The 26,769-nt window shown below is 42.5% G+C and overlaps 2 protein-coding genes across 3 annotated transcripts; both read right to left on the bottom strand.

The window, feature by feature from the left end:
- Window positions 1–7,865: 7,865 nt before the first annotated feature.
- LOC124687296 (PH, RCC1 and FYVE domains-containing protein 1-like) lies at window positions 7,866–21,532 on the bottom strand. 2 transcript variants are annotated; one of them, XM_047221090.1, is made up of 10 exons: window positions 21,479–21,532; window positions 20,480–20,649; window positions 19,491–19,577; window positions 19,020–19,109; window positions 12,206–12,286; window positions 11,871–12,053; window positions 9,742–11,793; window positions 9,402–9,548; window positions 8,532–8,803; window positions 7,866–8,441 (listed from the first exon to the last, which is right to left on the bottom strand). In XM_047221090.1, exons 2-10 carry the CDS (start codon window positions 20,528–20,530, stop codon window positions 8,312–8,314), a joined length of 3,093 nt encoding a protein of 1,030 aa, XP_047077046.1. In that variant the 5' UTR covers window positions 20,531–20,649; window positions 21,479–21,532; the 3' UTR covers window positions 7,866–8,311. The 2 variants fall into 2 exon arrangements, with proteins under 2 accessions (XP_047077046.1, XP_047077052.1); XM_047221096.1 differs by lacking the exon at window positions 19,491–19,577.
- Window positions 21,533–22,958: 1,426 nt separating this feature from the next.
- On the bottom strand, window positions 22,959–26,069 carry LOC124682926 (HVA22-like protein a). Its single transcript, XM_047217526.1, has 6 exons — window positions 25,860–26,069; window positions 24,842–24,868; window positions 24,611–24,733; window positions 24,006–24,246; window positions 23,491–23,656; window positions 22,959–23,378 (listed from the first exon to the last, which is right to left on the bottom strand). Exons 1-5 carry the CDS (start codon window positions 25,913–25,915, stop codon window positions 23,525–23,527), a joined length of 579 nt encoding a protein of 192 aa, XP_047073482.1. The 5' UTR covers window positions 25,916–26,069; the 3' UTR covers window positions 22,959–23,378; window positions 23,491–23,524.
- Window positions 26,070–26,769: the final 700 nt, after the last annotated feature.

Genomic DNA, 26,769 nt, shown 5'->3' with positions numbered 1-26,769 from the left:
AACCAAAAACAGCAGAAAACAAGCAATCGGCTCTTCGGCATCTCGTCAATAGGTTAGTGCCAGAAAATGCATAATAATGACATATAATGTGTATAAAACATGTGAGTATCATCATAAAAGTAGCATGGAACATAAGAAATTATAGATACGTTTGAGACGTATCAAGTAGTTCTCCCTCGGGGTTGAGGGCTCTACCGGTAGCTATGTGGTATATATATCTCTCTCTCCCATGGTATAATCTTTATGTGACCATGGGCTTTTTAATCTAGATGTCGTTATGCTATTCAAGTGGATTTTACTTATGTGATCTCCGGAGACTCCTTGTCCCACGTGTGTAAAGGTGGAGTGTGTGCACCGTGTGGGTCTCTTAGGCTATATTTCACAGAATACTTGTTCACTCAATTATGACTTGAGTTGGATGTCTCTATGAAATTGTGGTGTGTTAGTACCGCCTATGAATGCTCAAAGTGCAGTGGGGGGTGTTCATTAGTACTTGGGAATACATTTTTAAGGTTTGCTTTTGCAGACCTACGCGTGGATTAGTGTTCGTTATCCAGCCGGAGAGTCTTTCAGAGTAGCATAGTGAAGTGCTTATATTTATATTCCTTTACGATATCATTGTTGATAGTGACCACTAGTGAAAGTATGATCCCTAGGCCTTGTTTCCAAACATCGAATCACTGTTTATTTACTGTTTTACTACATGTTTACTTGCTGCCATATTTATTTCAGATTGTTATTACCACTCATATTCATCCATATCACTTACATTTTACTATCTCTTCGCCGAACTAGTGCACATATACATCTGACAAGTGTATTGGGTGTGTTGGGGACACAAGAGACTTCTTGTATCGTAATTGCAGGGTTGCTTGAGAGAGATATCTTTGACCTCTACCTCCCTGAGTTCGATAAACCTTGGGTGATCCACTTAAGGAAAACTTGTTGCTGTTCTACAATCCTCTGCACTTGGAGGCCCAACACTGTCTACAAGAATAGAAGCGTGCATAGACATCAAGCTCTTTTCTGACGCCGTTGCCGGGGAGGTAAGGTAAAAGGTACTCACATCCTTTGGCTACTAAGTTTTTTAGTTGCTGGTGAGTGCTCGAAGTTATTTCCTTTATATTATGCAATTGCATCTTTTTTGTTTCTTGTTTTATTTTCCCTAGTTAGGCTTAACGGAAAACAACAACAAAATTAGAAAGCTTTATAGTATTTATCTTGAGTTAGGACATGAGGTGTTTGAATATGGAACTTTACTTGCATGCTAATAGCAATGTTATTGGTATGAATTCTTTGGACACCATTATTTCTAATGCTATGGAAAATTCTAAGCTTGGGGCTAGTTTTTATGAAAATGATCTTTATAGTTCCCCAGCTTTGGAGGAGGAAATTTGCAATGATTATACTATGCCTCCAATATATGATGATTACAATGATGATTATGTTATTTTTAGTCCACCTACTACTGAGGAGAAAATTTATTAAGATTACAATATGCCTCCTATATTTGATGATTATGGTGATGATAATAATAATGATAGCTAGTTTGTTGAATTTTCTCCCACTACAATTAATAAGAATGACTATGCTTATGTGGGGAGTAATAATTATTTTATGTATGTGGCTCATGATAAGAATGCTTTATGTGATGGTTATATTTTTGACTTTATTCATGATGCTACTGAAAGTTATTACGAGAGAGGAAAATATGGTTGTAGAAGTTTTCATGGTACTAAAACACCTCTCTATATGCTGAAAGTTTTGAAGTTACTCTTGTTTTATCTTCATATGCTTGTCACTTTGTGCTTTGTGGATTTATTTGTATACAAGATTCCTATGCATAGGAAGTGGGTTAGACTTAAATAGGTTTCATATTTTCTCCTTGATTCTCTCTTTTGCTTCAATTCATATTCTTATGTGAGCATCTTCTCAAACTACTGCCACTAGCCGAAAGACGTTAAAGAAAAGCACTCTTGGGAGATGACCCATATTTTATTTCTGTAATTTTTCTTTTGTTGAGTCTTGGAAGTTATTACATCCGTAATAACCTCTCCTTTTCATTTTTATTTCGTTTTTGTGCCAAGAATAGCCTCTAATAGGAAGAAAGTAAAATTTGGGGAAGTTGCTGTCTTGAAAATAGATTCTCTGTTGTTACCATAAAAATTCGTAAAAATAGCCAGAGCGTAATTTTGAGCTGTCATTTTTTATGCATATGCCCCAGGTTATTATATAACTTTCCTTAGTTGACCACTTTGCTAAATAAGCAACATAGCATTTTCGGAAATTTCAATATTTACCTGTTGTTCTGTTTTGACAGATTTCTGCACTATTTGCATTTGCCTCTTAAATCTGTTTCTTTTTGAGTTCTTTTGATCTAAGAACTATTTGAAAGGTTGCTACAGTAGTTTATGATTTAATATATTTTTGATATATATTACTAATGAACACAAGTGTATTTGTTTATTTTGATTGTACTAATGCTGTTAATGAAGAATTGTACGAAGTTTTTGTATGAAGAAAGTTTTCAAGTGTAGGGAGAGAAGAATGATGTTATGGGATGAAGAATGGGAAAAAGATCAAGCTTGGGGATGTCCCTGCACCCCAAGACATATTCAAGAGGTACAAGCGTCAAAACTTGGGGATGTCCAAGGCATCCCCTCTTCATCAACGTAGCAACAGATAATCTCTCTATGCGCTATATTTTTATTGCTTCAAACGCTATGTGTTGTTTTTGGAGCGTCTTTATTTTTGTTTTTAGTTTAGTTTTATTTTGTTTGTTGTAGAATATGTTGGATCTCGGCACATTTTTTTTTGAAGAAAGACACGCTCCGTTTTAAATGCATAGAACGCTCTAGTTTTCGTTGTTATTGTTCTGCGAGTGTTCTAGTTTTCTAGTACTGCGTTTATCTCTTGTTCTTTCAATTGAATTTTGTTCAGAACTCGTTAGTATTATTTATTTATGTATTATTAGCTCTCTGGTCCATAATTAATTTCATCTCTGAGTGTTATTTCGAATAAGTTGATTGGTGTTGGATACGAGTAAAATATTTCATGACTATAGTGATGCAAAAAGGAGCTTGTCTAGACTGTGGCATAGACTTTGGCATGTCATGTTGGATGTTATTCTTGTCATATGCTTAGTATTTATTGTTTTAGCATGACTTGTTTCAAATGGCTGAGAGTGCATAATGTGTCATTAAAAGAATCATGTGTTGTTTCTATCGAAAAGCATAGTATTGTGGTATTCTCCTTGATGCTTTATTGGGTTGACTTGGCGCATGCTTATAACATGTTATGACTATAACCAGTCAACTAAAGCATCTATGATCATTTAGTTTTTGACTTGTAGTAATGTTTTGTCGCTATGCATGATTATGGCCATTATTGCTCTCTTAGTTGGTCGCTCCCAGACTTTTGCTAGCCTTCGCCTGTGATGAGTATGATCTCTACTCGTGCATCCAAACACCATGAAAAAAGTTTGCCAATTGTGTCCACCATATCTACCTATATGTGGTATTTCACCGCCACTCCAAAGTAAATTGCATGTGTTCTACCTTTGAACATTCAAAAATTATCACATGTTTTGTGTAAATTATAGCTCCTGAGAAAGTAGTCTAAAAACTATTGTGGCAAGTATTATGTCCTATGCATTTTTAGTTCTTATAAGTTACTTGTTTTGCGATAACCATGCTGTCATGGGGAACACCATCAATATGTTTTTGTTGAATATCATGTGAAATACTATGCATGCTCATCTTGTTGAAGTAAGGGATATTTACCATGAGTTGCAAAGATTTGAGTATGCATATTGTTAGAGAGGAATATTGAGCCGTCAACTAAAGCCATGTTCACATGGTGGAAGTTTTAACTGGGCAAAAGTCCAAATATTAGTTGTCCTTGCTTTCCCGGTATGGATGTCCAAAAAAGTTGAGATTCGTCAAAATTGAGAAATAAAAAGAGATTCATCTCCCAGGACCTTTGTACAGGAGGCAAGGAGGTACTCCTTTGTGACACTTGGTTAAAACATATGTATGCGATGAAAATCCATGGAAGTCCAAGCTAATTAGGACAAGGTGTGAGCACTATTGGTATATTATGCATGAGGCAAGCAAACTTATAGGAAGTAATTATGCATAAGTCATACTATTTATCACTACCGTTGACATAAGTAGCACCCCTCAAAATAAATATTGTCAACACTCTTATTGCTTTCAAAATAAAAAAGCTCTAGCACATGGGTAATCTATGTTTCCCTCTGCGAAGGGCCTTTCTTTTACTATTATGTTGAGTCTCCACCTTCTAATTTATGCACCAATTAAGAGAGCATAGTTGTCATTCTTAGTGCAATGTGCATAGTCCCAAAATTATTATTGATTGATTCATGATTATGCTATTGCTTGTTCTTAAATTACTTGTATCTAGTAACCCTTTGAACTTTGAAGGTGTCCTTGCATTTATGTTTTACTATTTCATAAGGACATGTTGAGTACTACTTTATCATGTTTACTCTATGATCATAAACACACAGTTGCTTTCAATGCACTATTATTCATGATCCTTTGTTTGAGTTACTCTTCATGTTATAACATAGTTGCTAAGTTCTATTGAATCATATATATCATGTCTATGTTAGAGTACTTTGATCTCAGCTCACAATGCTTTACAATGCTTGATTAAGATTGTGTTGGCTTCATGTAACCTCAAAAATTATTTTGTTATCACTTACCTACTCGAGGACGAGCGGGAGTTAAGCTTGGGGATGTTGATACGTCTCAAACGTATCTATAATTTTTGATGCTCCATGCTTGTTTTACACCAATTGCTATATGTTTTGTTTACACTTCGTGGCACTTTTATGCATTTTCCGGCACTAACCTATTGACAAGATGCCACAGTGTCAGTTCCTTGTTTTCTGCTGTTTTTTATTTCAAAAAAGTTGTACAGGAAATATTCTCGGAATTGGACGAAACAAAAACCAAACTTCCTATTTTTCCCGGAGCGAAGACGGAGTCTAGAGAAGAGACAAAGGGGGGCCACAGGTTGGCCACACCTACCCTAGGCGCGGCATGGCCCTGGCCGGCGCCTAGGCATGGTGTGGGGCCATCAGGCACCCCACCGACCTAAATCCTTCGCCTATATAAAGCTTCTGACGCAAAAATCCTAAATATACAGGCCTCCATCCACGAAAAGTTCTGTAGCTCCGTCGCCGTCGCAGACAAGATCCTGGAGACATAAGTCTCTGTTCCGGCACCCTGTCGAGACGGGGAATTGCCCCCGGAGCCATCTCCATCGACGCCACCGCCATCTCCATCGTCGTTGCTGACTCCATTGATGAGGAGGGAGTAGTTCTCCCTCGGGGTTGAGGGCTCTACCGGTAGCTATGTGGTCTATCTCTCTCTCCCATGGTATGATCTTTATGTAACCATGAGCTTTGTAATCTAGATGTCGTTATGCTATTCAAGTGGATTTTACTTATGTGATCTCCGGAGACAACTTGTCCCACGTGTGTAAAGGTGGAGTGTGTGTGCACCGTGTGGGTCTCTTAGGCTATATTTGACAGAATACTTGTTCACTGAATTATGATTTTAGTTGAATGTCTCTATGAAATTGTGGTGTGTTAGTACCGCCTATGAATGCTCAAAGTGCAGCGCGGGGTGTTCATTATTACTTGGGAATACATTTTTAAGGTTTGCTTTTGCAGACCTACGTAGTGGATTAGTGTTTGTTATCCAACCGGAGAGACTTTCAGAATAGCATAGTGAAGTGCTTATATTTATATTCCTTTATGATATCATTGTTGAGATTGACCACTAGTGAAAGTATGATCCCTAGGCCTTGTTTCCAAACATCGAATTACCATTTATTTATTTTTTTACTGCATGTTTACTTGCTGCCATATTTATTTCAGATTGTTATTACCACTCATATTCATCCATATCACTTGCATTTTACTATCTCTTCGCCGAACTAGTGCACCTATATATCTGACAAGTGTATTGGGTGTGTTGGGGACACAAGAGACTTCTTGTATCGTAATTGCAGGGTTGCTTGAGAGGGATATCTTTGATCTCTACCTCCCTGAGTTCAATAAACTTTGGGTGATCCACTTAAGGGAAACTTGCTGCTGTTCTACAAACCTCTACACTTGGAGGCCCGACACTGTCTAAAAGAATAGAAACGTGCGTAGATATCACTCACAAGTTTGGACAGGGCAGGGTATATGTAGAGATGGGTCCCGGTTGGTATTACCAACCAGGACTAAAGGGGCTCGAGCCTGGGGTGCTCTGCCGCAACCCTTTAGTCCTTTACTCCCGGTTGGTAATACCAACCGGGACTAAAGGCTCCAAACGAAGCGGGACTAGAGAGTTCCATTGCCCGCGCCGTTCCAACCGGGACTAATGCAGCTCAATAGTCACGGTTTCTTTTTAAACCGGTAGTAAAGCTCAAGACATGCTTTTTACTAGTGGATACGGTCGTGTGCCCACGGGTGTACCCATATACCCTACTCACGTGTAGACCTAACATAGAGCCGGTGACAGCGCCAAGCGCCTCCATCATCCCCTTATAGATCTACTCCTTTGACCGTAGAAGTAGTACACGTCTATGATTTGACGGTGTACGAAAATATGTGAACTACTTATCTACCCAAGGGGTACCACATTACCAGACTATAACAGAAGAAAATTTTATCAAAAGTCAACGCTTTTTAGGGAAAGTTGTTTCAAAAAACCCAAATCTCATAATTTAGTAAGTTTGACAATGTATCCAGTAACCCAGGCCCACAAGTTAGGCATCATGTCACAAAGGAGGTGGTTCTCTAGGTTTTGTGCAGACCAAACGTGATGTAGACCATACTTGCAAACCAAGTATTTTCGCAACTTTTGACCAAAATTTGTAAAAAGAAGTATTACATTCTTGTGGCCCCATGTCGTTGGAATGCCTCGTCTGCCATGTGGCAGCCAACTTGTGGGCCTAAGTTGTCAGAAACGACATCAAACTTAGAGCACCCACAATGGGGCGCTTATCTACCGGCGCTTGGGATAAAATTCAAGCAGTTTGGGGTAGCTCCTGGCCATTTGTATTGCACTGATGCGTAAATAAGAGTCTAGCGCTTAAGCTTTTTTTGCAAAACTGGGCTTCAAAGCTGCTGACGCTTAATGATTCTAGTAACCTACTAGATTAGCGTGTATATTACTATATTAGCGCCTAGGTATTGTGGGTGCTCTTACAAAGTCACGATATTTTGGGTTATCTGAAATAACATACCCCAAAAAGCTATGGTTTTCTGATACAGTTTCCTTCGGTTGTGAATTTGTGAAAGGTAGCCACAAAAATGGTGGTTTTGTGAAATTTGCTATTAATTTGGAGAACCATGCAAGTGCTGAGAGATGAGAAGATCTGCTTCGATATCAGCTAAGAAATAGTCACTCCCAAATTCCAATATGCTATGGTGCGTTCAGCGTGAATGCGTAGAGATATACGGATTTACATCTGGTCTCCATCTTCCTTACTCTAAAGAAAATGCATCCCAAAATTACCATGTCTCACCTAATATGAGATGCAGAAGTAACGGGTCACTCAAAATTCGCATTCCTCAGCGCTATTACGATTAGGGGCGCCTAACCATGATGCACTGCCTGAGTTAGTTGAAGCCTTAACGTATTGTACTTCTTGTCCTCTGTTGTACAGCACCTGGCCACCTGCAAGGCTGCAAGCGGTGCCAAAGTTACTGCTGGACTCTGCATGTGGAGGAGAATAGTAAAAAATTGTTTATCTTGCTCGGTTACTCTAAGTCAAAGAAATATCGGACTATCTGAGTCATACGTATTAGCCCTATATCTCAACAGCACTCACGTGCTTATCTGAACAAATCCTGTCAAGTAATCTTGATTCTTGAATCTGAAAACTAAACATTTCCCACCCATTTATTCAACACTCATGAGCTTACCTGAACAAATCGGTCAGAGAATCTGAAAACTAAGCATTTTCCACCCATTTATTCAGCCTGAAGCCCAAGCATTTCACTTCAAAGTTCCAGCACGTCCTCTGAATACTTTCACATTACTATTTCAGCCAACACATCCTACATACATGATTAACAATAGGTGACTACATCAAGCAGGATCCCGGGGTAAGCTCAAAGATCCAGTGAGCTCTAGTTCTATACTATACACCTCACGTTGCTCCAATGCATCTGCTGGGAGGACACAAGAAAAACTGGTCGCCCACAGAATCCTCCTGGCAAGTGGACTGAACATTTGCCGGCGACAAAATTTACGGTTTACACCAGTTAGCCGATGATCAAATCCTATCCCTTTTCTTGGGACGTTCTTGACGGAATGATACTGTCTCCAGTCAGGATACCGTACTGTTGTTGTAGAGTAGGTCGGTGTTCGGCCCACCATCGCTCTGCTTGTTGTTCACTGAAGTGCTTTTTGCTTCAAGTGAGCAAAAGAAGTGAAAAATCAGCGAAGCGAAAGTGCATGACGATTAGTTGGTGAGAATCAGAAGCCATAAGATATACATACCTAAAACGGACACGCCGGAGGTATTTATGACCTGCTGGTGAGCAGAATAGCGTGATGTATACACCGGGTTCAACCTGTTCGATCCAATCCATATCTATACTGTTTCCTTTGCAAGGCAACTGATGAGCCAACTGGACACTGGAATCAGGTGACCTTGATACATCGTTCCCATGATTCTCACCGAGATGACTTCCTAACGACTTGGATACTTGACCAGTCCAGGTTTCATTGACAGCACACTCTTCAGGTGCTCTTTCGGTTATACTTTTGATCTGACAACAGAAAATAATTTTGAAGTTAAACTACGAAGTAACCACGATACCCATTGCATAGGCCGCGATAGCGACACGAAATTAGCTGAGCTTAGCATTATCAACATCGTTTAAAGGACAAACTAACCACGAGATCTATTGCATGGCTTGAAATGGCGACGCGAAATTAGTTGAATTTAGTGTAATCAGCATCAATTCAAAGGACAGGCTTATAGTACCATCTGCTTCTACATCCCATCATACTGAACTATCTGGGACTTACCATTCGTGAACACAGTTTTTTCTCTATTGGAGTATGTTCTCTGGTCTCAATATTATTTTCAGTAGGTCACCATTTCATATGACATGGACAAAAGCTAATGTAAATTGATACAAGCTGATAAAGAAACTTCAAGATGGAATCTGTGCGAGATACATGTATGATTACCAAGAGAACGGCGCACTGGTCCAATGTGGCACAAGGCAGTTTTACATTCTGTCGTACGTCTATTAAACTTAATTACTCCGTATATGTTTGTACCATGCCTTCTGTATTCTCAGCTAAAATAGTTCCCCATATAAAGGTTCCACAAATGATCTATAAGAAACAGAAAACTACCTGAGTAGTAAGGGAACTGATAACTTCTTTTGCTGCTTTGCACTTCAAGTTCTCCACATCAGCAATAGTCCTGGCCTCTCTTAACTGATTATTAGTATTGTCAAGTTCTGCTTCAAGTAATTTGGACTTATCCCTGAGCTCATTCACCTATGAGAATCAATCAGGTCAGGTCACTGTATGAGAGAAAAAACACAGTAAATCTGTTTTCCTAGGAAAACATAGAGCAGTACATATGTTTACTCCGAATGGAAGGATTGGGAAATATAATTCTAGTATTTCAAATGATCTTCTATACTGCTTAGAGAACTGGCCATCAATCTTTAGAAGAACTGAGAATCACCTGTGATTGCAATCTAGCAACTTCTTCAGTCAGATTCTTGTTTGACATATACGTACAGGCAGAGTCTGGTGATGGTAAAACTAGGCCAGATGTAGTTAATCTGTTAGTAAAATGTGGCGAACTCAGTCCAGAGGACAAAGGTGATGTCGTCGAGGTAGGACTGCATGAAGAAATAACCTCTTTAGAGTCGCCAACGAAGTTTATACTGCCAAGGCTTAAGTTTCCTGAATGATGAAGAGGAAACCGGCTGTTACTCCGTGAGTGTTTTCCTTCAGGCTTGGATGGTTCCATAGTCAAAAACCTAGAAAGTCGCACTCGCAAATTCTTATTTGAGTTTTCTCTATCAGTTGCTCCACTTGACAATTGATGTGGGTTTCCATCATGAAGCTTTGATCTCTGCAGACTCATAACATCCCCGACGGTATTAAGTTTGGTATAGCACTCATCACATACCCGATATGTTTTGTGCAAATTCGGAGCCAAAGAAGCTTTCATCGATTTCCTCGTGCTGCATGCTTTGCAATATAATAATCCGCAATTATAACAGTTATGTCGCTTTCTTCTAAAACCAAATTGTAAATGACATCCAGAGCATATTGACTGATCTAAACCAGATGTGCACTTATGTAAACATACAACAGCAGTAAAATCTGTACCACATACCACGCTCTTGACTTGCTTATCTTTCAAAGCTTCAACAAGAGTTGCAGTATTCCGATCAAAATTGTTGCCATGTCCTAAACGACCATTTGCACCCTTGCCCCAAGTATAAACTTCAGCTTTAGAAGTCAGCGCAGCAACATGATGAGAACCACAGGCTATCTCTTCAACGGAACGGCTGGAGATGCCCCCTTTTACAATAGAGTGGAGCTTCCCATCATTCGTTGGATTTCCAAGTTGTCCAAAGGCATTACTGCCCATTGTGTACACTTTCCTAGAAGTTGACAAAGCAACGGTGAAGTCATATCCACAGGCAACCTGGCAGAAAATAACCTTAAAAAGTGATTCCACGCAGGCTGGGAGGAGCCTTGCTTCCCTGTCCGGATGTCCAAGCTGACCTTTATTCCCATCTCCCCATGTGAATAGTTTACAAGATGTAGCAAAATTTAGAGAATCTACAACCTCAACAATTGCAACTGTATGCCAAGCACCACAAGCTGCACGTACAGTACGCATGCCTCTTAGAGAGCCCACTTCCCTTGCAACATTTGTGCTCTGGCGATCTCCATGACCTAATGCACCAAATACTCCATCGCCAAAAGTGAACAATTGCCCTGCTGATGTCACCACGGCCGTATGCCAAGGCCCACATGATACTGAGGAGACGTGCAGTCCTTCCAAAGGGCCACAGACCTTCTTCGGAATCCAGTGAGCAGTATCATTCCCATGACCAAGAAGGCCGAAATTGTGCATCCCATCACCCCATGTATAGAGATCCCCACAAAAGGAAACAGCACATGTATGAAATTCCCCGCAGGCAACGGATTCAATATTAATTCCACTCAAGGTACTAATAAGCTTAGGGTGGGTAACATAGGTATCAACTCCATGTCCGAGCCTGCCCCCTGACTCTTCGCCCCAACTGTACATTTCTCCTTGTTTGGTAACCAGAACTGAATGCTTACTACCACAAGCTATACTGTGAATATCCAGCAAGACCGCTGACTCAAGTGCCTTTGGTAAAGATGCATCAATCCTAGAACCATACAGATTTCCACGTAAATGTGAGGAATAAGCAAGCTTGCCATCACCTACTCCCTTTCCCCAAAGGAGAACATCCCCCATTGAATCAAAATCATCACCTGATCCATAGCTGCATGAACTTACTGTACTTGAATAGCTAACTCTGGCATTATTATCAATTCCAGATACTCCCTCATCTGATGTATCTGCACTTCCAGATATAGTGGAGCTGGAAGTACTAACTGAACCTGTACTAACTCTAGTCTTCTCCTGCCCGGTGTATAATATCAGATCAGAAAAAATATTCCCAAAATTAGCAAATGGACGAGCATCATAATCTGTGCTGCATTGTTGGATGCCTTCCGATGCCTACACAACGAGTTAGTATGAAATAACAGATAGATAGAAACTTATGAATGTACATAGAAAACTCACAGCTTACTAACCTTATTTTCAACTTCAGTACTAGAACATGGAGATGCGAATGGTGAATCTCCATGCGTATGGTTAGTTGGCCTATAAGAAGCTTTACCATTTTTTGTTCCTATCGTCCACTTACAGTATCGTCGTGAAATAAGTGCCTTTAACGCAACAAACCAGGATTCTGCCTCATCCTTATCTTTGCAGATCTGCAGAAAAGTGCCTACTGAGGGTTATTAAACTAGAGGAAGATTCGTAATGATGTCATAAGAGTGTGTTTTCTACTTGTCTTTGATCAGCCTGTAAAGAAATAAAGGACAAACTGAAGCATGACTACAAATAAGATATAAATTTCACACACCAGATCTAATGATCTCTGCCCATATATAAGAGAAAATGATTGATACTCTTTATCCGGTCTTGGATGTCTCATGAAGATAGCCTGCCAAAGAAGACAATAAAGACAACATGATTATTATTCATCTGCCAGGTATTTCGAATTTTCCAAAGGACTCAGTTGACAAATGAGCCAGAGAGTTCGACGTGACAAGTAAAACAAAATATGAGAAAAGGAAAAGGGCATATTATTAAGGGATTTTAAGTCATGGTAAAAGCCATGGCTTTTTTTTTCTTGAAAACATGCAGATTTTTTCCCGTTTGCTCACATGACCTCCATGCGGGAAGCAGCTTTAGGGCATCCAAGAAAGTAGAGTCTGTCATTTACTCTTCGCTCCCTCCTCATCCTCAAGAGTCAACAGTAAATAGTTCAAACAGTAGGGTGTCTTAAACTGAATCTACATGAATAAGTAGTATTAAATACGACAACATACAGAGGCAATACAATCGACTGATAGCTTGACCTTTAACGAAGAGCCAGTTTTATTCTCTCTCCTCCTTATCTCTCTCCACACCGTCGATTATCATACGTAGCAGAATCAAGAATTGAACTCCACAACCAGCCAGGCCAGCGTGTGAACCCGATCAACTACTACTCCGAGGGAGAAGATGATGACGACGACAACTCCACGCCGTCCTCTCAGAGAGGATCTGCCACCAACAACGACCCTCTGCCCGACACCGCCTTCAACGCGGCGAGGGGCATTCTGCGTGGGACTCCGGTCGCCAGGCGGGCGCCGGCCAACCACGCTGCAAGGCTAGGCGGGCCCGTTCCGGAGATCTTCGTCCCGCAGCACTTCATCCACGACGTCAGCAACCTCGCCTACGTGCTCGTCGACGGCCAGGTTCGCCAAGAGATGACCCACATCCGCGACGCCCTCGAGGCCAACCCCAGATGCCCTCCCTTCGTCCTTGCTCCGTCAGCTTTTGGGTCCGCCCTCCTCATCTTCCCATCCAACGCTGACTGCAACAGAGCCATGGCTTTGGTCCCCTACTCCCACGAGGGTGCTACCGTCACCATCGTCCCTCCAGAAGCGAGCGAGGACATCGCCACCACCAACTACGACGTCATCGTTGAGCTGCGAGCAAGGAAGTACCCACTGCGCCTATGGCATCCGGACGGAGCCAACTTCACCTTCGGCTCCATCGGCAAGCTCTACTGGTCGACCAGTGCAGTGTCACGGGCCAGGACTTCACCGTCATCCGCGCGTTCGTCCTCCTCGAGCATGGCAAGCGAGTTCCGCCCTCTACTGTGCTCCGCATGCCCAACAACGACGTTGTCATCGTCTATTTCGACGTCGACAACTCCTGGCAGCTCGACGTCTCTGCGGACGCCCCGCCGCCGCCACCCTCTCCCCAGGCCCAGACCGTCCCCTCGATGGCGTCCAGGGGCACCCAAACAGACAGCCCTGACACGCCGCTCCAGCCGAACAACACCGACGCCGACACGCACGTCCAGCCTCCCCCTAAAAGGTTAGGTTACTACCAGCTTGCCTCTATGGAAGAGGTGTACTTTGTACTGTCTGGGGGTCATATTCACCTAGCTCTCGATGCAGGCGACGCCGCGCAGCAAGCTGCTGACGAGCTCATCGCCCACGCGGAGAAACTCATCTCCTCCATCCAAGCACTCAGCCAACATGACCACTCCTTCACCTTCGCCGCCCAGTCATCTGATCAAGGTGCTCCGCCATCTCCTCTCCTCTCAATACCATAGTCCATAGTTGTCAGAATCGTGATTCTACTATACGATTTTACGACTTTACGATCCAAATTGAGTAAAACAATTATAGAATGTAAGATTTTACGATCCTGAAAGTTAAGATTCTATGATTTACGATCCTAACATAGAGGTTCCAATCCGATTCAGAATCACGATTCTGATAACTTTGGTCAATACGACTACTACTCCTCCTGCTGAACTCCAACACCTAAACCTGCCTGCAACTAACCACGCAGAAAACTATGTGCACACGCCGGACCTGTTCCATGACAGGGAAGAGCAGCGACGTCGCACACGTGCTCGTCATGCCACTGAGGCGGCGGCAGAGGTGCGGCGGAGCCAGCGCCTCGCAGCCAAGCATGAGGCCAGATTCGTAAGCATGCTCGACGTTGCCGTCAAAAAGAAGGCATCCACATTTGATCTGTCAGCGGCCTCACCCTCCCTCGCCGCCACTCTCGCCGACACCGGGCTCGTTGACGCTCCACTGACGTCCATACCATCCGTGCTGTCGCGCGCGAATGAGGCGCCACGGATGACGAGCTCCTCGCCCTTGACGACCAGCCGGTGCCTCCATCAGTCCCATGAAGCCACTCTCCAACCTGTCGGCGCCATCCGCTGTCACCCCGCGGACGCCAGTGCCTCACTCGCTAATCTTCTGTCAGCTAGCTCTTCTCTATATCTGTTTACACCTACAGGCTTCTACCATTCCTCTAATCGGTGTAAACGTACTTTATCATGAGTAGTCTTAGTTCTAGTAACCTTAATTATATTTTCTGCACTTGGAACATTCGTGGCCTTGGACAACGAACAAATGTGATGATGTTTTAACAGAAGTCCACAATATAAAACCGTCAGTCCTTCTAGTGCAGGAAACAAAACTCCCCCAAATTTCAACACAAAAAGCAAGATCATTCCTCCCGGCTCACCTAAACAACTTCGCCTTCAAACCGTCCATTGGAGCTGCAGGAGGAATTCTAAATGTTCTGTCACAACACCACTTCACAATCAACTACTCCTTGCAGCACAACTTTGCCCTTTCCACACTAATCACATCAAACACAAACAACCAAACTCTTCTTATCACCAATGTCTATGCGTCTACGGAACACTCGCTAAAACATGATTTCCTACTAGAGCTACAAACGATCCAGCCACCTCCTCTCACTCCATGGATCATCCTAGGAGATTTTAACCTCATGCGCTCACCTTTGGATAAAAACAACGATGCTTTCAGACAAGACGAGGCAGACGCTTTCAACGACACCATCAATAACCTAGCCTTAATTGAATTACCTCTCACCGATCGCCTCTACACCTGGTCTAGCAATCGATCGAAACCTACTCTTCAACGCATCGCAGTGTGTTCATCAGCACCATCTGAAACCAAACATTCCCAAACTCAGCCGTATCATCACTCACACGATTTATTTCGGACCAAGTACTGCTAATCATCTCTATATCAACACACATACCGCGTCCCGCCTTTTTCGATTTGAAACGGCTTGGGCCCAAAACCCAGCGTGCGGCCCAATAATAGCACAAGCCTGGAACTCGGCCCACGAAAATTCAAACGCTGCCACAACCCTTTCTTTCGCGCTAAAAAGAACCAGGCAGTCACTCAAACGCTGGAGATGATCTCTTCCAAGCCAGAAATTCAGAGAAGCCAACACCAAGTGTGTTATTGCCTTCCTAGACCACCTCGAGGAGATTAGGAACTTATCCTTCCTCGAAATAAATCTAAGACGGCTTATGATAAAAATACTCCAGCGTCTGATCCGAGAAAGAGTTGCCTTTTGGCGCCAACGCTGCAAATTCAAATATGCCATAGAGGGTGATGAAAACACGAAGTTTTTTCATGCCTTAGCCTCACACAGGTACAGAAAAAATAAAATCCATACACTACACTTAAATGGCACACACTTAAATGGCACAAAGTTCACCTCACATGAACACAAAATGGATATACTTACTGCCTACTATAGGCAGCTCCTAGGACAAATTTTCCTACCAACTTGGAATTTCAACACACCCCAGGCTTCTCATCCTTGATCCAACCTTTCTCTGAAAATGAAATCAATGATGCCTTCTTCCAGATGAACTCCTTTGCCAGCCCTAGTCCAGATGGGTTTGGCCCAAGCTTCTATAAAAAAAATACTGGCAATTTTTCAAACAAGGAATTTTCAATCTCTTCAACCAATTTCATAACCAAACACCCGATGTCTCAGCAGTAAACAGAGCCTAATGAAACTGCTACTACTGATGACGCCTTCAGACCGATTTCACTACAAAGCTACCCAATCAAAGCTATAGCCAAAGTGCTCACTAATCGACTTCAATCACACATCCCTTCACTCACTCACCTAGACCAAACAGGCTTTGTTAAAGGCAGATCAATAGCAGAGAACTTTAACTATGCAGCAGCTGAACTGCTGCCATAAAAGGAAAGTACCGACAATGCTAATTAAACTGGACTTCCGAAAAGCTTTTGATTCTGTCTCATGGACTACTCCCCTTCAGTTGCTCATAACTAGGGGTTTCCCACCTCTCTTCTGTATCTGGATACAAACAATCCTGCTGGGAGAACAACAATTCTACTAAATGGTGTGCCTGGCCCCTAGATCCAATGCAAAAATGGACTCAGGCAGGGTGATCCAATTTCTCCATACCTGTTCATCATCTTCTCAGACATTCTCCAGCAACTTATAGCACAGGCCTTCTCACAAAATGACATCCTGCACCCAATCAGAGACGACATCCCACCTGCCACCATACAATATGCAGATGATACCTTAATCCTAGCCAGGGCTTCTCCTCAAGCTGCACAAAAGCTTAAGATAATCCTTCAACACTTTGCAAATGCCACGGGGTTGCAAATCAATTTCTCCAAAACAACACTAATTACTATGAATATCAACTCAACCCAAACACAGCTCATTGCCAATGCCCTAGACACTGCCATCAGCTCCTTTCCCCAAACCTACCTAGGGCTGCCACTATCTCCAACAAAACTACCACAGTCTGCATTCCAACCTCTAATTGACAGGATTGATAAGTACCTAGCCGGATGGTGTGCTTCACTGCTATCAAAAGGGGGCAGGTTAACACTGCTATCTGTAGTTCTAGATAGTTTACCAACTCACTTCATGGCCTCTCTCTTTATCCCTTTGATGCTAATAGAAAAAATTGACAAGAAAAGTAGGGCTTTTTTCTGGGCTGGGGAAGATTCATGCTCGCCTAGTTGCGTGGTCCAGGGCTTGCATGCCCAAAAAGTGTGCTGGTCTAGGCATTAAAAACTTGCATGTGCAAAATATTTGCCTGTTACTGAACTCCAGTTTCAAAACTTTGCAACAAGAAAATACACCTTGGAGGAGATGGATTTCTGAACTCTCTTCCTACCCTTTTTCCCAAGGGGCTCAAAGCTCTTCCCTAGGTAAAACAATCTACAAAAATTTAGAAACACTATCAGCCATTACCCAGTGCTTGGTCATCAGTGGGAAAAACACCTTATTCTGACTAGACAGATGGCTTCTTCCTGAACCCCTAGCCAAAACCCACCCAGCAATATACTCCCACCACCTTTTACCCAATGCCTTGGTCCGTGAAATCTTGGAAGTAGGTCTGTCTCATGGCCTTAGGAACAGACTAACTACCGTGGCGGCTGCAGAGCTGGCCTCTCTCATGTCTATGTTGCAGGACATTCACTTATCTGATGGCAAGGATCGACGAACCATGCTTAATGGAGCCAAGTTCTCAACCAGAGTTGCATATGACACACTGCAAGACAGTCAACACGATGCCTTAACCATGCACATCTGGGACTCACGCCTCCCTGGCAAGATCAAGATCTTCGGATGGATTTTCCACCTCGACCGCCTCAACACGAGAGCCAACCTCCACCGCAAGATGATCGTCCAGTCTCCGTCCTGCCCAAGGTGTCCAAACACGCCAAAGGATCGCCACCATCTATTCTTCGCGTGCCCCGCAGCACTCACGATCTGGCAGACAGCTCGCCTCGATCACCTCCTCGTCCAATACCCTAACACCTGATGCCTGCCTGCTGCAATTCCGCTGCCTAACTCAGTATGGCCGTCAATATTTCTCACCATGCTCTGGGCCATCTAGGATGCTAGAAATGCACTAATCTTCAGAGATGTAATCGTAACACCCTCCTCCTCCTCTATTGCTCGTGTAACTGCAGTCCTCTCGCTCTGGTTGCATCAGTTTAAAAACACCATGCACAAAGAGCACATCATGGCTTGGCGAGATCACTTCTCAGCTTGTAATTCTGAACCCTAAGCAGGGCTTTTTATAAATGAAATTCAGGTGGGGGACTCTCTCCCCCCGTGAAAATTTCAAAAAAAAAAAGAATTGAACTTTGTAGATGCCATTAGAAAAGTTGGGTGCACAATCGACAACGAGAAGGGCACAGACCTCCTAATAATGGCAACTATGCATACTGTCTTCAACAAATGGAGACAGCTGACCGCATCTTCATGGTCTAACTGCCGCTAGGGAAGTCTTTTTCAGAATGGTGAGGAGTAGCAGTGTATCAAATTTACCACGATTGTAATCTTCCAGGTCAGAGGCCTTGTGGCTACCAAATAAAAATAGGTTACTGAAGATCGGTAGAAGGGTGGTCCACGCCATTGTAATTTTGTGGTTCCGCAGCAGTGTAAAAAAAGGGAATGATTTCACAAAAAATTGTAGCACAAACAGCCGCTTTGCCTAGTCCCTTAGAGAGAAATGGACTCAGTAGCACTTCGTTCAAAGGCTTTGACCAACTTTGGTCGTCCTCGTATTTTTCCTAGTTTAGTGTAACAGATAAACTATGACTAGGGAGTTTGTCCCAACCCTTCAGCAACATTCCCTTTATTTTGGTCTTGGCGGTGTCCATGTTAATGAAAAGATACGAGTAGCTTTTGTGTGTTCTTGAAAGGAAAAAAAACACTAACATTGAGCCAAGTTCATGTGGATCATGTTTACAACAGAAAACTCTTCTACGACAGACGAGGTGAACTGCAGAATCATAAAACAGAAAATTATCCAAGAACAGACATACCGTGCGTTGTCCTGGTATTATTCTTGATACTTGAATAAGGTTTAGCTGCTTCTCCATTCTCCCAGAGTACCATATGAGCATAGTCTCATCCTGGGAACAGTAACAACAATTATATGTCATAAAACAGCCAGGGATAATAATTATCCATAAAAGATTGTTTGACCTTAAAACACTAGGAAATAGTGTTAGATTCTTTTTATAACATCCTAAGACCCAGAATGTACGTGCCACTTGCAAATTATATATACCAGTGATGTCTTCTCGATCCACATTATCTATCTGAGTATTGATAGTTGGATCAACTAGAACTTTCATACCCAATGTAAAAGCTTTAGGCACAGGAAAAATGCTAGGCACTATGGTTAGAACTACAAGTAAATGATAGAGAAACAACCAAACAGTATTCATCTACTTGATTGGGTAACAATACAAAAAAAAGGCTTCTTCCCAGAAGAATGCTATGCTACTTACATTGGAAAGTCTGAATGGGCAGAATTTTGGTTTTCCTCGCCTCCCATATTTCAATAAGTGTGTCCCTTTCTTCAGGGCTGTTATCGCCTAAGAATTCAAAAAGGACCTTTTTTAAGTGATAGAACATGAAAAGGAACATTACATTGTACACTATAGAGCAAAATAAAAGTTCCATTACTGAGAATAAAGCACCGCCTAGAAATGTTGAGTTATATCATTAGAAGATTCATACCCTCGATACTCTCAAGTCTCAAAAACGAGACTAAATGATTGATGTTCCGTAAAGCGGCCATATGCATCATTTTGATGCAGAGGCTGGGGTATCCCATTTCAAAAAAAAAAAAAATGATTGATGTTCCTAGCTTCCCACCACGAAAATGTTGCTAAGTCGATAAATTTGCAATTTGCAACAGGTGCTAAACCACCTGCTTCTGTTTTATGTTTTCCATGCCATAGAATTCAGAGAATAATAGAGCAAGCCATGTTATAAAGTTTGAGTGTTATTACCAGAAAATACACAAGTCAACTCGGGTGCATACACCCATGTTGCAAAAAGAATACATTTGTCAAATATATTTGGAGTTTATCATGAATGTGTATTACATAGAAGTATGAGCACTAACATAAAAACTGTGCCAAAAAATACTCATTTGTAAACAGTACAAAAAGATAAATCTGCGCATACGTTGTTGCTATGTTTGACCAAATTTTATCTCTTCAGTACAGACAAAGAATACGCATATTTTGGTACATTTTTTCTCATACTTCCAGACAGTACATAGTTGTGATTTTTTCAAAAAAAAAAAATCAAAATTTGAGAATACGTAGGAGGGAGTGGGATTTTTCTAAAGAAGAAAGGAAGCCAAATTTGAGTCCAGTTGGACTTAAACTTCGATGGTGTAGCTGTACAACCACTCCTTCACTCAAATTGGCCAGAATTGGTTCCTACACATATGTTTACTCATTCCACCGAGCCGATAAGCAGTTACCTGTTCAACATCCCTCTCAAAGGGATCATTCTTCAAATAATCCGCAGCCATGCAGCAAGACGGAGAGTCATATGCCGCAAGCTGAGTTCGTTCCAAGACCACATGTCTGTCGCAAGCACGTGGCTTCGTCCAGACCAATACCAGAAAAGGAAAACCCTGTAGCAAGTGATCTGCAGAATTATAAAGTCTGAATCACTGATTCAAATACAGCACTACAGCTAGACTCTTGATTTCTTCCGATTTTTACACCATGCAAACATAACATGGGAGATAAACTATAGAAACTTTTCAGCGCATACCCCAAACATGCCTGACATTAGCTTCAGATTAACAATAAACACTAAGCAAACCCAACATGGCATTTGAGAAGAAAAATGCGGAGACAAAACGAGAGCACGATAGTTTACACACTTTGGACTTCAAATAACATAACTCAACCCATATTTCTAGCCCTACAGTACTGCAACTTTCTTTGGGTAAAAACACAACTGAGCTTTAACTCTTAACATAAACAAACGATGTCCGGGCATCGAATCACTCCCAACAAGAAGTCATGTTCAGATAAAAGATAAACCATGGACCTATTTAACACACCTGCCCCTCCCGGCAACACCCGACATCAGCATTGCACAAGTAGATACAATAGATACCGACTGATATTTAAGACCAAAACGGCGTGACAGGTACTGTAGATTGTGCAGATTAAATATCGCCCCTGTCCCTTGAACCAGCCGGTGGAAATGGATTTGTATCAAGTTAACCCTAGATATCGACACGAGGTACCCACCAAAGCCCTAGATTGGCCAAATGCGACCATAATAATGCAGGGAAAATATTCCCCATAACGTTGGATTCAGACATCAAACAAGCCGGGCGACAGAAATTTAACCCTAAATCGCTCCAGCATAAACACATTACCGTCCCAGATTGACACGATCCAAACTGCTCGCGCAAATCACCCATAAAAAAACATGCACCAGGTAAATCGTGGGGAATGACCTGAAATCTTGGTCTCGGATCATGGTTGGATTGGACGGGGCCCAGGCAAAATCCTTTGCGGCGCGGCGGGGCCGCCGGCGCCGGCGGGGCGGGAAGGTGATCGGAGAGCGCGAGGGTTTTGCTGCTTGCTCGACGCGTGTGCGGTGGGCGAGAAAGATGGACGGAGCGGCGGAGGGGAGAGGCGGCCAGGTCGCGCTTCGCGGAACAAGGGCGACGGACATGGAGCTGTCTCCGTGGACCTGGTGCATGGACCATAGAGACGAATGGACGGCTGCGATGGAGCCATTGTGCAGGGCCTTTGTGGAAACTGTGTGCGTGGTACCGCGGGAGATTGATTAGCGCGCGTACCACGGCATTTTGAGCAGCGTGGAATTAATTCGTTTTAAGATGGAAAAGCTATAAAAAAAAGAGACCAAAGCCCAGTACCAGTTTGGCAGTATTTTAAATACTCGCTCCAATTTAAATTAATTGGCTCAATTTTATCTACGAAGTATCTAGTGTGTTTATTTAACTATATACATCTATATCTAAGTAAATTTGAGTCAATTAATATGAATCGCACGGAGTACTACCTTTGTCTACATGGATGTCGCAAGTTTGTCTAAATTTTGATGTATCTAAACACTCTTTATTGTGTAAATACATCTAAAGTTAGACAAATCCCCAACATCCCTTTATAGATAAAGGGAGTATTTAGAAATGGTGTGGCTAGTTCTCAATCGTCTAAAAATTAACTTAGATTTCAGTCAGATGATGTCACCAAACCTCACTTGCAGCTTATGTTGCAACTTATAGCTAGCAAACGGTCAAGGGTATTTTTTTAGTTGCATCCCCATTTGCAATGAAAAGTTCTCAGTTGCAACCTCACTTGCAACTAAAAAAAACTTAGCTGCAATCCATGCACGAATCACGATGCAGTATGACGATCTAGAACTTGACTGAGCACTAACTTAGGTCTGAGAACTAGCAAAACCGGATTTAAAAAATACTCTGGTTTCTGCAAATACTGAATTATTAAATATTGTAAGCTGTTTGCATCCAATATATAATGGAGAAAGATGTATGGTCCTCCTTTTTAAAAAAATTAGGAAAGGAGAAAAATTGGGCTATTTGTTAGCCAAGCGTACAAATTTGGTTTTAAAATACTTCAGTTTACAAAATTCTGAGCTTTAAAATACCACAGTTTACAAAATACCGAGCTGCAATCCCGTTCTCTTTTACCATTTCACTGAGAGTTGTAAAAAGCATATATACAAGATTAAGGGTCCCATTTGTAAAACAAAGCTGGGCTCCAATGTCTAAAAAAATCCTCTTAAAGTAACTATTTCTTACTAGACTTGCAACTGTTATTTTTAAGACAGCACCATCCCAGTCATGTTTTTATCATCCATTTGTGCATGAATATCACGACCATATCAGATTGATAAAAGAGTCGTTATAGGAGTAATTGTTTTTCAATCGCAAATAGCAAAACCACAAAGTTCTTCATGTCTATTCAAAGTGCTTCAAGGCTGCAAGTGCTAACATAAATTGCCATGTTCCAATCAGGAAATGTCTGATTAAGGCGTATGCAGAGTAAAGAAATAGGGATGCCATCATACATACAGCCTTTGGTATTTTCCGGCCACGGTATCTACCCTTACACAGGACTAATTTAACCGCCAAAGCTGTCACTACCATGCAAATGAACATTACATTAACCCAAATACAAAGGGAAATTGTTGACACTAGCTATTTACAATAATTCCATAGTTCCAGAACCAGATACTGATATACTCCGTAGTAGACGCATCAGAGTACAATCCTCAAGTTAGAGGAGTGGTATCTGTAGTAGACGCATCAGAGTACAATCCTCAAGTTAGAGGCGTGGTAAGTTCCTCCTAGGGCAGATCCACAGAGACTGCAGGAGAAGTAGTATCACAGCTTTGTAAATGACCCACGATAAAAAAAAAATTACAACAAAGATCCAAACTGGACTTAACATTCAGCTGGCATGTACATTTTAGGCTAACCTGATGAGTTGATGGCTGAAAAGGCAAGGTCATCTTAGTGTCGGTAACTCTTATCGTAGAATGGATTTTCGCCCCACGATTCTCTTTCAGCCTTGCCTGTTCTATCAGCTTTTGCCTCCTGCAAGACCGACAGCCTCCTGCTCCTAAAGTTTGAAGGCTTTGAAGACTGAAAGAAGATTTAATGAACGATACTAGGTTAGGAAGAAGATACTAAACATAGAGTAGAGGTCCAATTTATGCATGTGCAGCAATTTGAACAGACTGATGGAGGAGAATATTCATTGCCATATTAATGGAATGCAAGCACTCATGGAAGAATAGACAGTAATGCAGGCTTGCACGGAAGAATTAACTAAATCAGCCAATTATGTTAAGTCACTCCAGTAAGCATTGTATCATAAACCTACTACACAGATTATCATGAATTAAGTAGCCAGATCGCATAAAGGATACAAGCAGGAATATAGCAACACTACATCAGTTAAAGACAAGACGTTACTAAAGAACGGAAATACCTTGCTAATTAGCTTCTCAAATGCTTCTGGCCCATTTAGTTCAATATATTTCTCTGCAGCTGAGAGTACATCATCAGGTTTGCTTAACTTATCCTTTCTTGGGACGTACCAGATGTTGACTATTTGGCGGTTCAGAAACATTGGCCGCACAAAATGCTCGTAAACATAAGCAGCACCATTGAAGCAAGGTAGAACTAGCCAGCAATTGAAGAACAACTTTCCATAGGGCCAGAAAGGAAGCCTACAAAAAAAAAGAATCTTAAGGCTCCAGTTGCATCAAACAGTTATAATGAAGATCGCAAGAAATATTCAGGTATCTCCAGTGATGTTAGCAACAAATAATGAACATCACAAGAAACCCCAGAAAAGCATAAAGAGTTAACACACTGAGACAGGGCCAACTTTTCCTTGTTTTTTTTATTGCTATAACTACCACTACTAGAAACCATGGGGAATGAGCATAAAAAGGAAACGAGTTACATCAGAGACATTTTTGTACTGTTTTTTTTCATTGCTGTGGGGAATGTCACAACATTTAGAACTATTTAAGGTTTTAAAAAGTCTAAAATGCAGCATATCTTAAGAGCCCGAAAAGTGCTGTTTACCATTCAAGTATTGGAGCAAAAGTGAGCTCAAACAAAGTGATAAACGAGTACAACACCCAGTAAGTGAGCCACTGCTGATCATCTACTTGAGATTTTGTTTCAATTGCTCTCACAGAGGCATATCTGCAAACGGTGTCAAAAGAGAAAATGTGAGAACTTACAACAGGAAGTTAGTACCAAGATGGAGCAAGGTAAGTGAATCATGCAATTTAGGATGACGGTAATACTTACAGAGGATAAGCAAGCGAAACTAGGGGCCTGCAAAGAGGGGGAAAAGCAAGTTAGGATTAGAAGCATTCTAATATACTTGAAGCATTTGGAAAAGCATCCTAGACATGAAGCTAAAATGCATCACATAGACATAGAGCTAGCTCTATCTCCCAAATAACTCATTATAACATGGCATTTATTTACTTCGATGACACCTTCTGTTTCTTAATAGTTAACCCTATTCTCTGTACTGGCCATGACAAACAATGCAGACAAATTACAACGCCAACAACAAATAGTTACTACAGTAGTTCACAAGAATGTAGCAGCACAAGACAGAAGATACAATAGTTAAGCTGAGCAGAGTTAGCCGCACAAAGTGGATTCAAGTTATAGCTAGAACGTCAACTATTTTCTTCAAATATATCCACAACATTGTTTCCCCTTCTAGGCACCACATTCGGCTGAACATATAGCTGCTTATCAGGCATAAGAAGCGACATCTCTGTTCCCAACTTTCTATTATCCATAGAGTCACAGTGACGTGGGATGCAGATCAGTAAGAGGAGTAGAAGTAGTCCAGCCCAAACTGCTGTGAGCATTCAGCAACAGATTGTTGGCTCTCTCCAGATGCATCTAAGTATCTAACACAACACTAATCCAAGATACAAACATGACCAGATAACTGATGCTCTCAGAGAAAGAATTGATAAAAGGACAAAAATAAAAACCCTAGCTTTGACACTAGGGTTTTGAGGCACGGTGTTTTCCAATGCCAGCAGGATCCAAATGGCCCAAATCCGTTCGCTTACCCTCACCACGACGAAACACACCTACAGAGTGACCACCTCAAGATTCTCCCGCAGCTCACCGCTACAGGTCCCAGCGCAGCCTACCGGGCTAACGACATGAACAGCTACCGGATCTCATCAAGAACCACCGTGAAGATCTCCCCAGCTAATAAATCCACGAATCAATCGACTACTAGGGCAAGCAGAGCAAGGAAGGGGGAGGGATGGGAGGGGAAAGAAGCCCGTACCCGGCGAGGATGTCAAAGTTCTTGGCCAGCACCTTGAGGAAAGATCCGGACCCCATCTCGCTCGCACCCCGCCCTCTGCTTCCCCCAAATCGTGCCGGTCTCCCCTCCCTGCTTCAGGCAGCAGCTCACGGAGACTAGTGCGGCGCCGTTAATGGGAGCAGATTCTTCTTGTCGCGAGCCGTTGGTGTTTGGTTCGGGAGGGCACGCTCTCTCTCTTTCACTCGTCTTTCCTCCAGTCTCACTCGCTCTTTTATTTTCTTTTCGCAATATTCTTCGGCCTCTTTTATTCGTTTCTCGCTCGTTGTTTATGGCCGACCACGTGTACCTGGACCCCGACTGTTCTTGGTACAGTAGCGGCGATTTGCAAAAAATAACCCAAAAGTCAAAAAAAAAGCACAGACTGACCCTCCGGCAAACTATTTCACCCATCTAATCCTTTTGTGTAGCGTCCCTCCCATCGGCGCCACACATGCCAGTGTGGCACCCCTCCTGCCGGCGCCACTCTCCCAGCCGATGTGGCGCCCTCGACGCTGAGCTGGTGCGCCGATCCGACGTGGCAGCATGTGTGGCGCCCCTCCCATCGGTGCCACATATGCCAACTTATATCACCTGTTGGGTCGAAAACATCCAGGGGCTCCGGACGTCTGGACATAGCCGTTTTGGCGAGGCTCTACGTATGGCGCCGATGCCACGGGCGCCACACTAGCATGTGTGGCGCCGATACCACGGGCGCCACACATCCACTTAAGTGTGGCGCCCGCGCCCGCCCCTAGCCCGACCCTCTCTTTCTCTTCTTTCTTTCTCTCCTCCAACTGCCGCCGTCGGCCGCCTCTCCTCCGCCCCCACCAAATCCTCCACGGATTGGACAGATCTGGCCGGCCAAATCCATCCCCATACAATCCTCAAGGTA

This window comes from Lolium rigidum, chromosome 1 (assembly GCF_022539505.1).
Source record: "Lolium rigidum isolate FL_2022 chromosome 1, APGP_CSIRO_Lrig_0.1, whole genome shotgun sequence".
Lineage (NCBI taxonomy): Eukaryota > Viridiplantae > Streptophyta > Magnoliopsida > Poales > Poaceae > Lolium > Lolium rigidum.
The sequence above is the reverse complement of the archived record's forward strand: the minus strand, read 5'-3'. Positions and strand labels throughout refer to the sequence as shown.

Coding starts and splice junctions, on each gene's coding strand:
- LOC124687296 (XM_047221090.1), bottom strand. CDS start 20,530: ATGGCTGCGGATTATTTGAAGAATGATCCCTTTGAGAGGGATGTTGAA. Junction 8,804..9,401: donor TCAGTTCCCTTACTACTCAG/GTAGTTTTCTGT, acceptor TTCTGTTGTCAG/ATCAAAAGTATAACCGAAAG. Junction 8,442..8,531: donor CTCCGGCGTGTCCGTTTTAG/GTATGTATATCT, acceptor GCTCACTTGAAG/CAAAAAGCACTTCAGTGAAC.
- LOC124682926 (XM_047217526.1), bottom strand. CDS start 25,915: ATGGGGTCCGGATCTTTCCTCAAGGTGCTGGCCAAGAACTTTGACATC. Junction 24,869..25,859: donor AACTTTGACATCCTCGCCGG/GTACGGGCTTCT, acceptor CCCTCTTTGCAG/GCCCCTAGTTTCGCTTGCTT. Junction 24,247..24,610: donor TTTGCTCCAATACTTGAATG/GTAAACAGCACT, acceptor TTTTTTTTGTAG/GCTTCCTTTCTGGCCCTATG.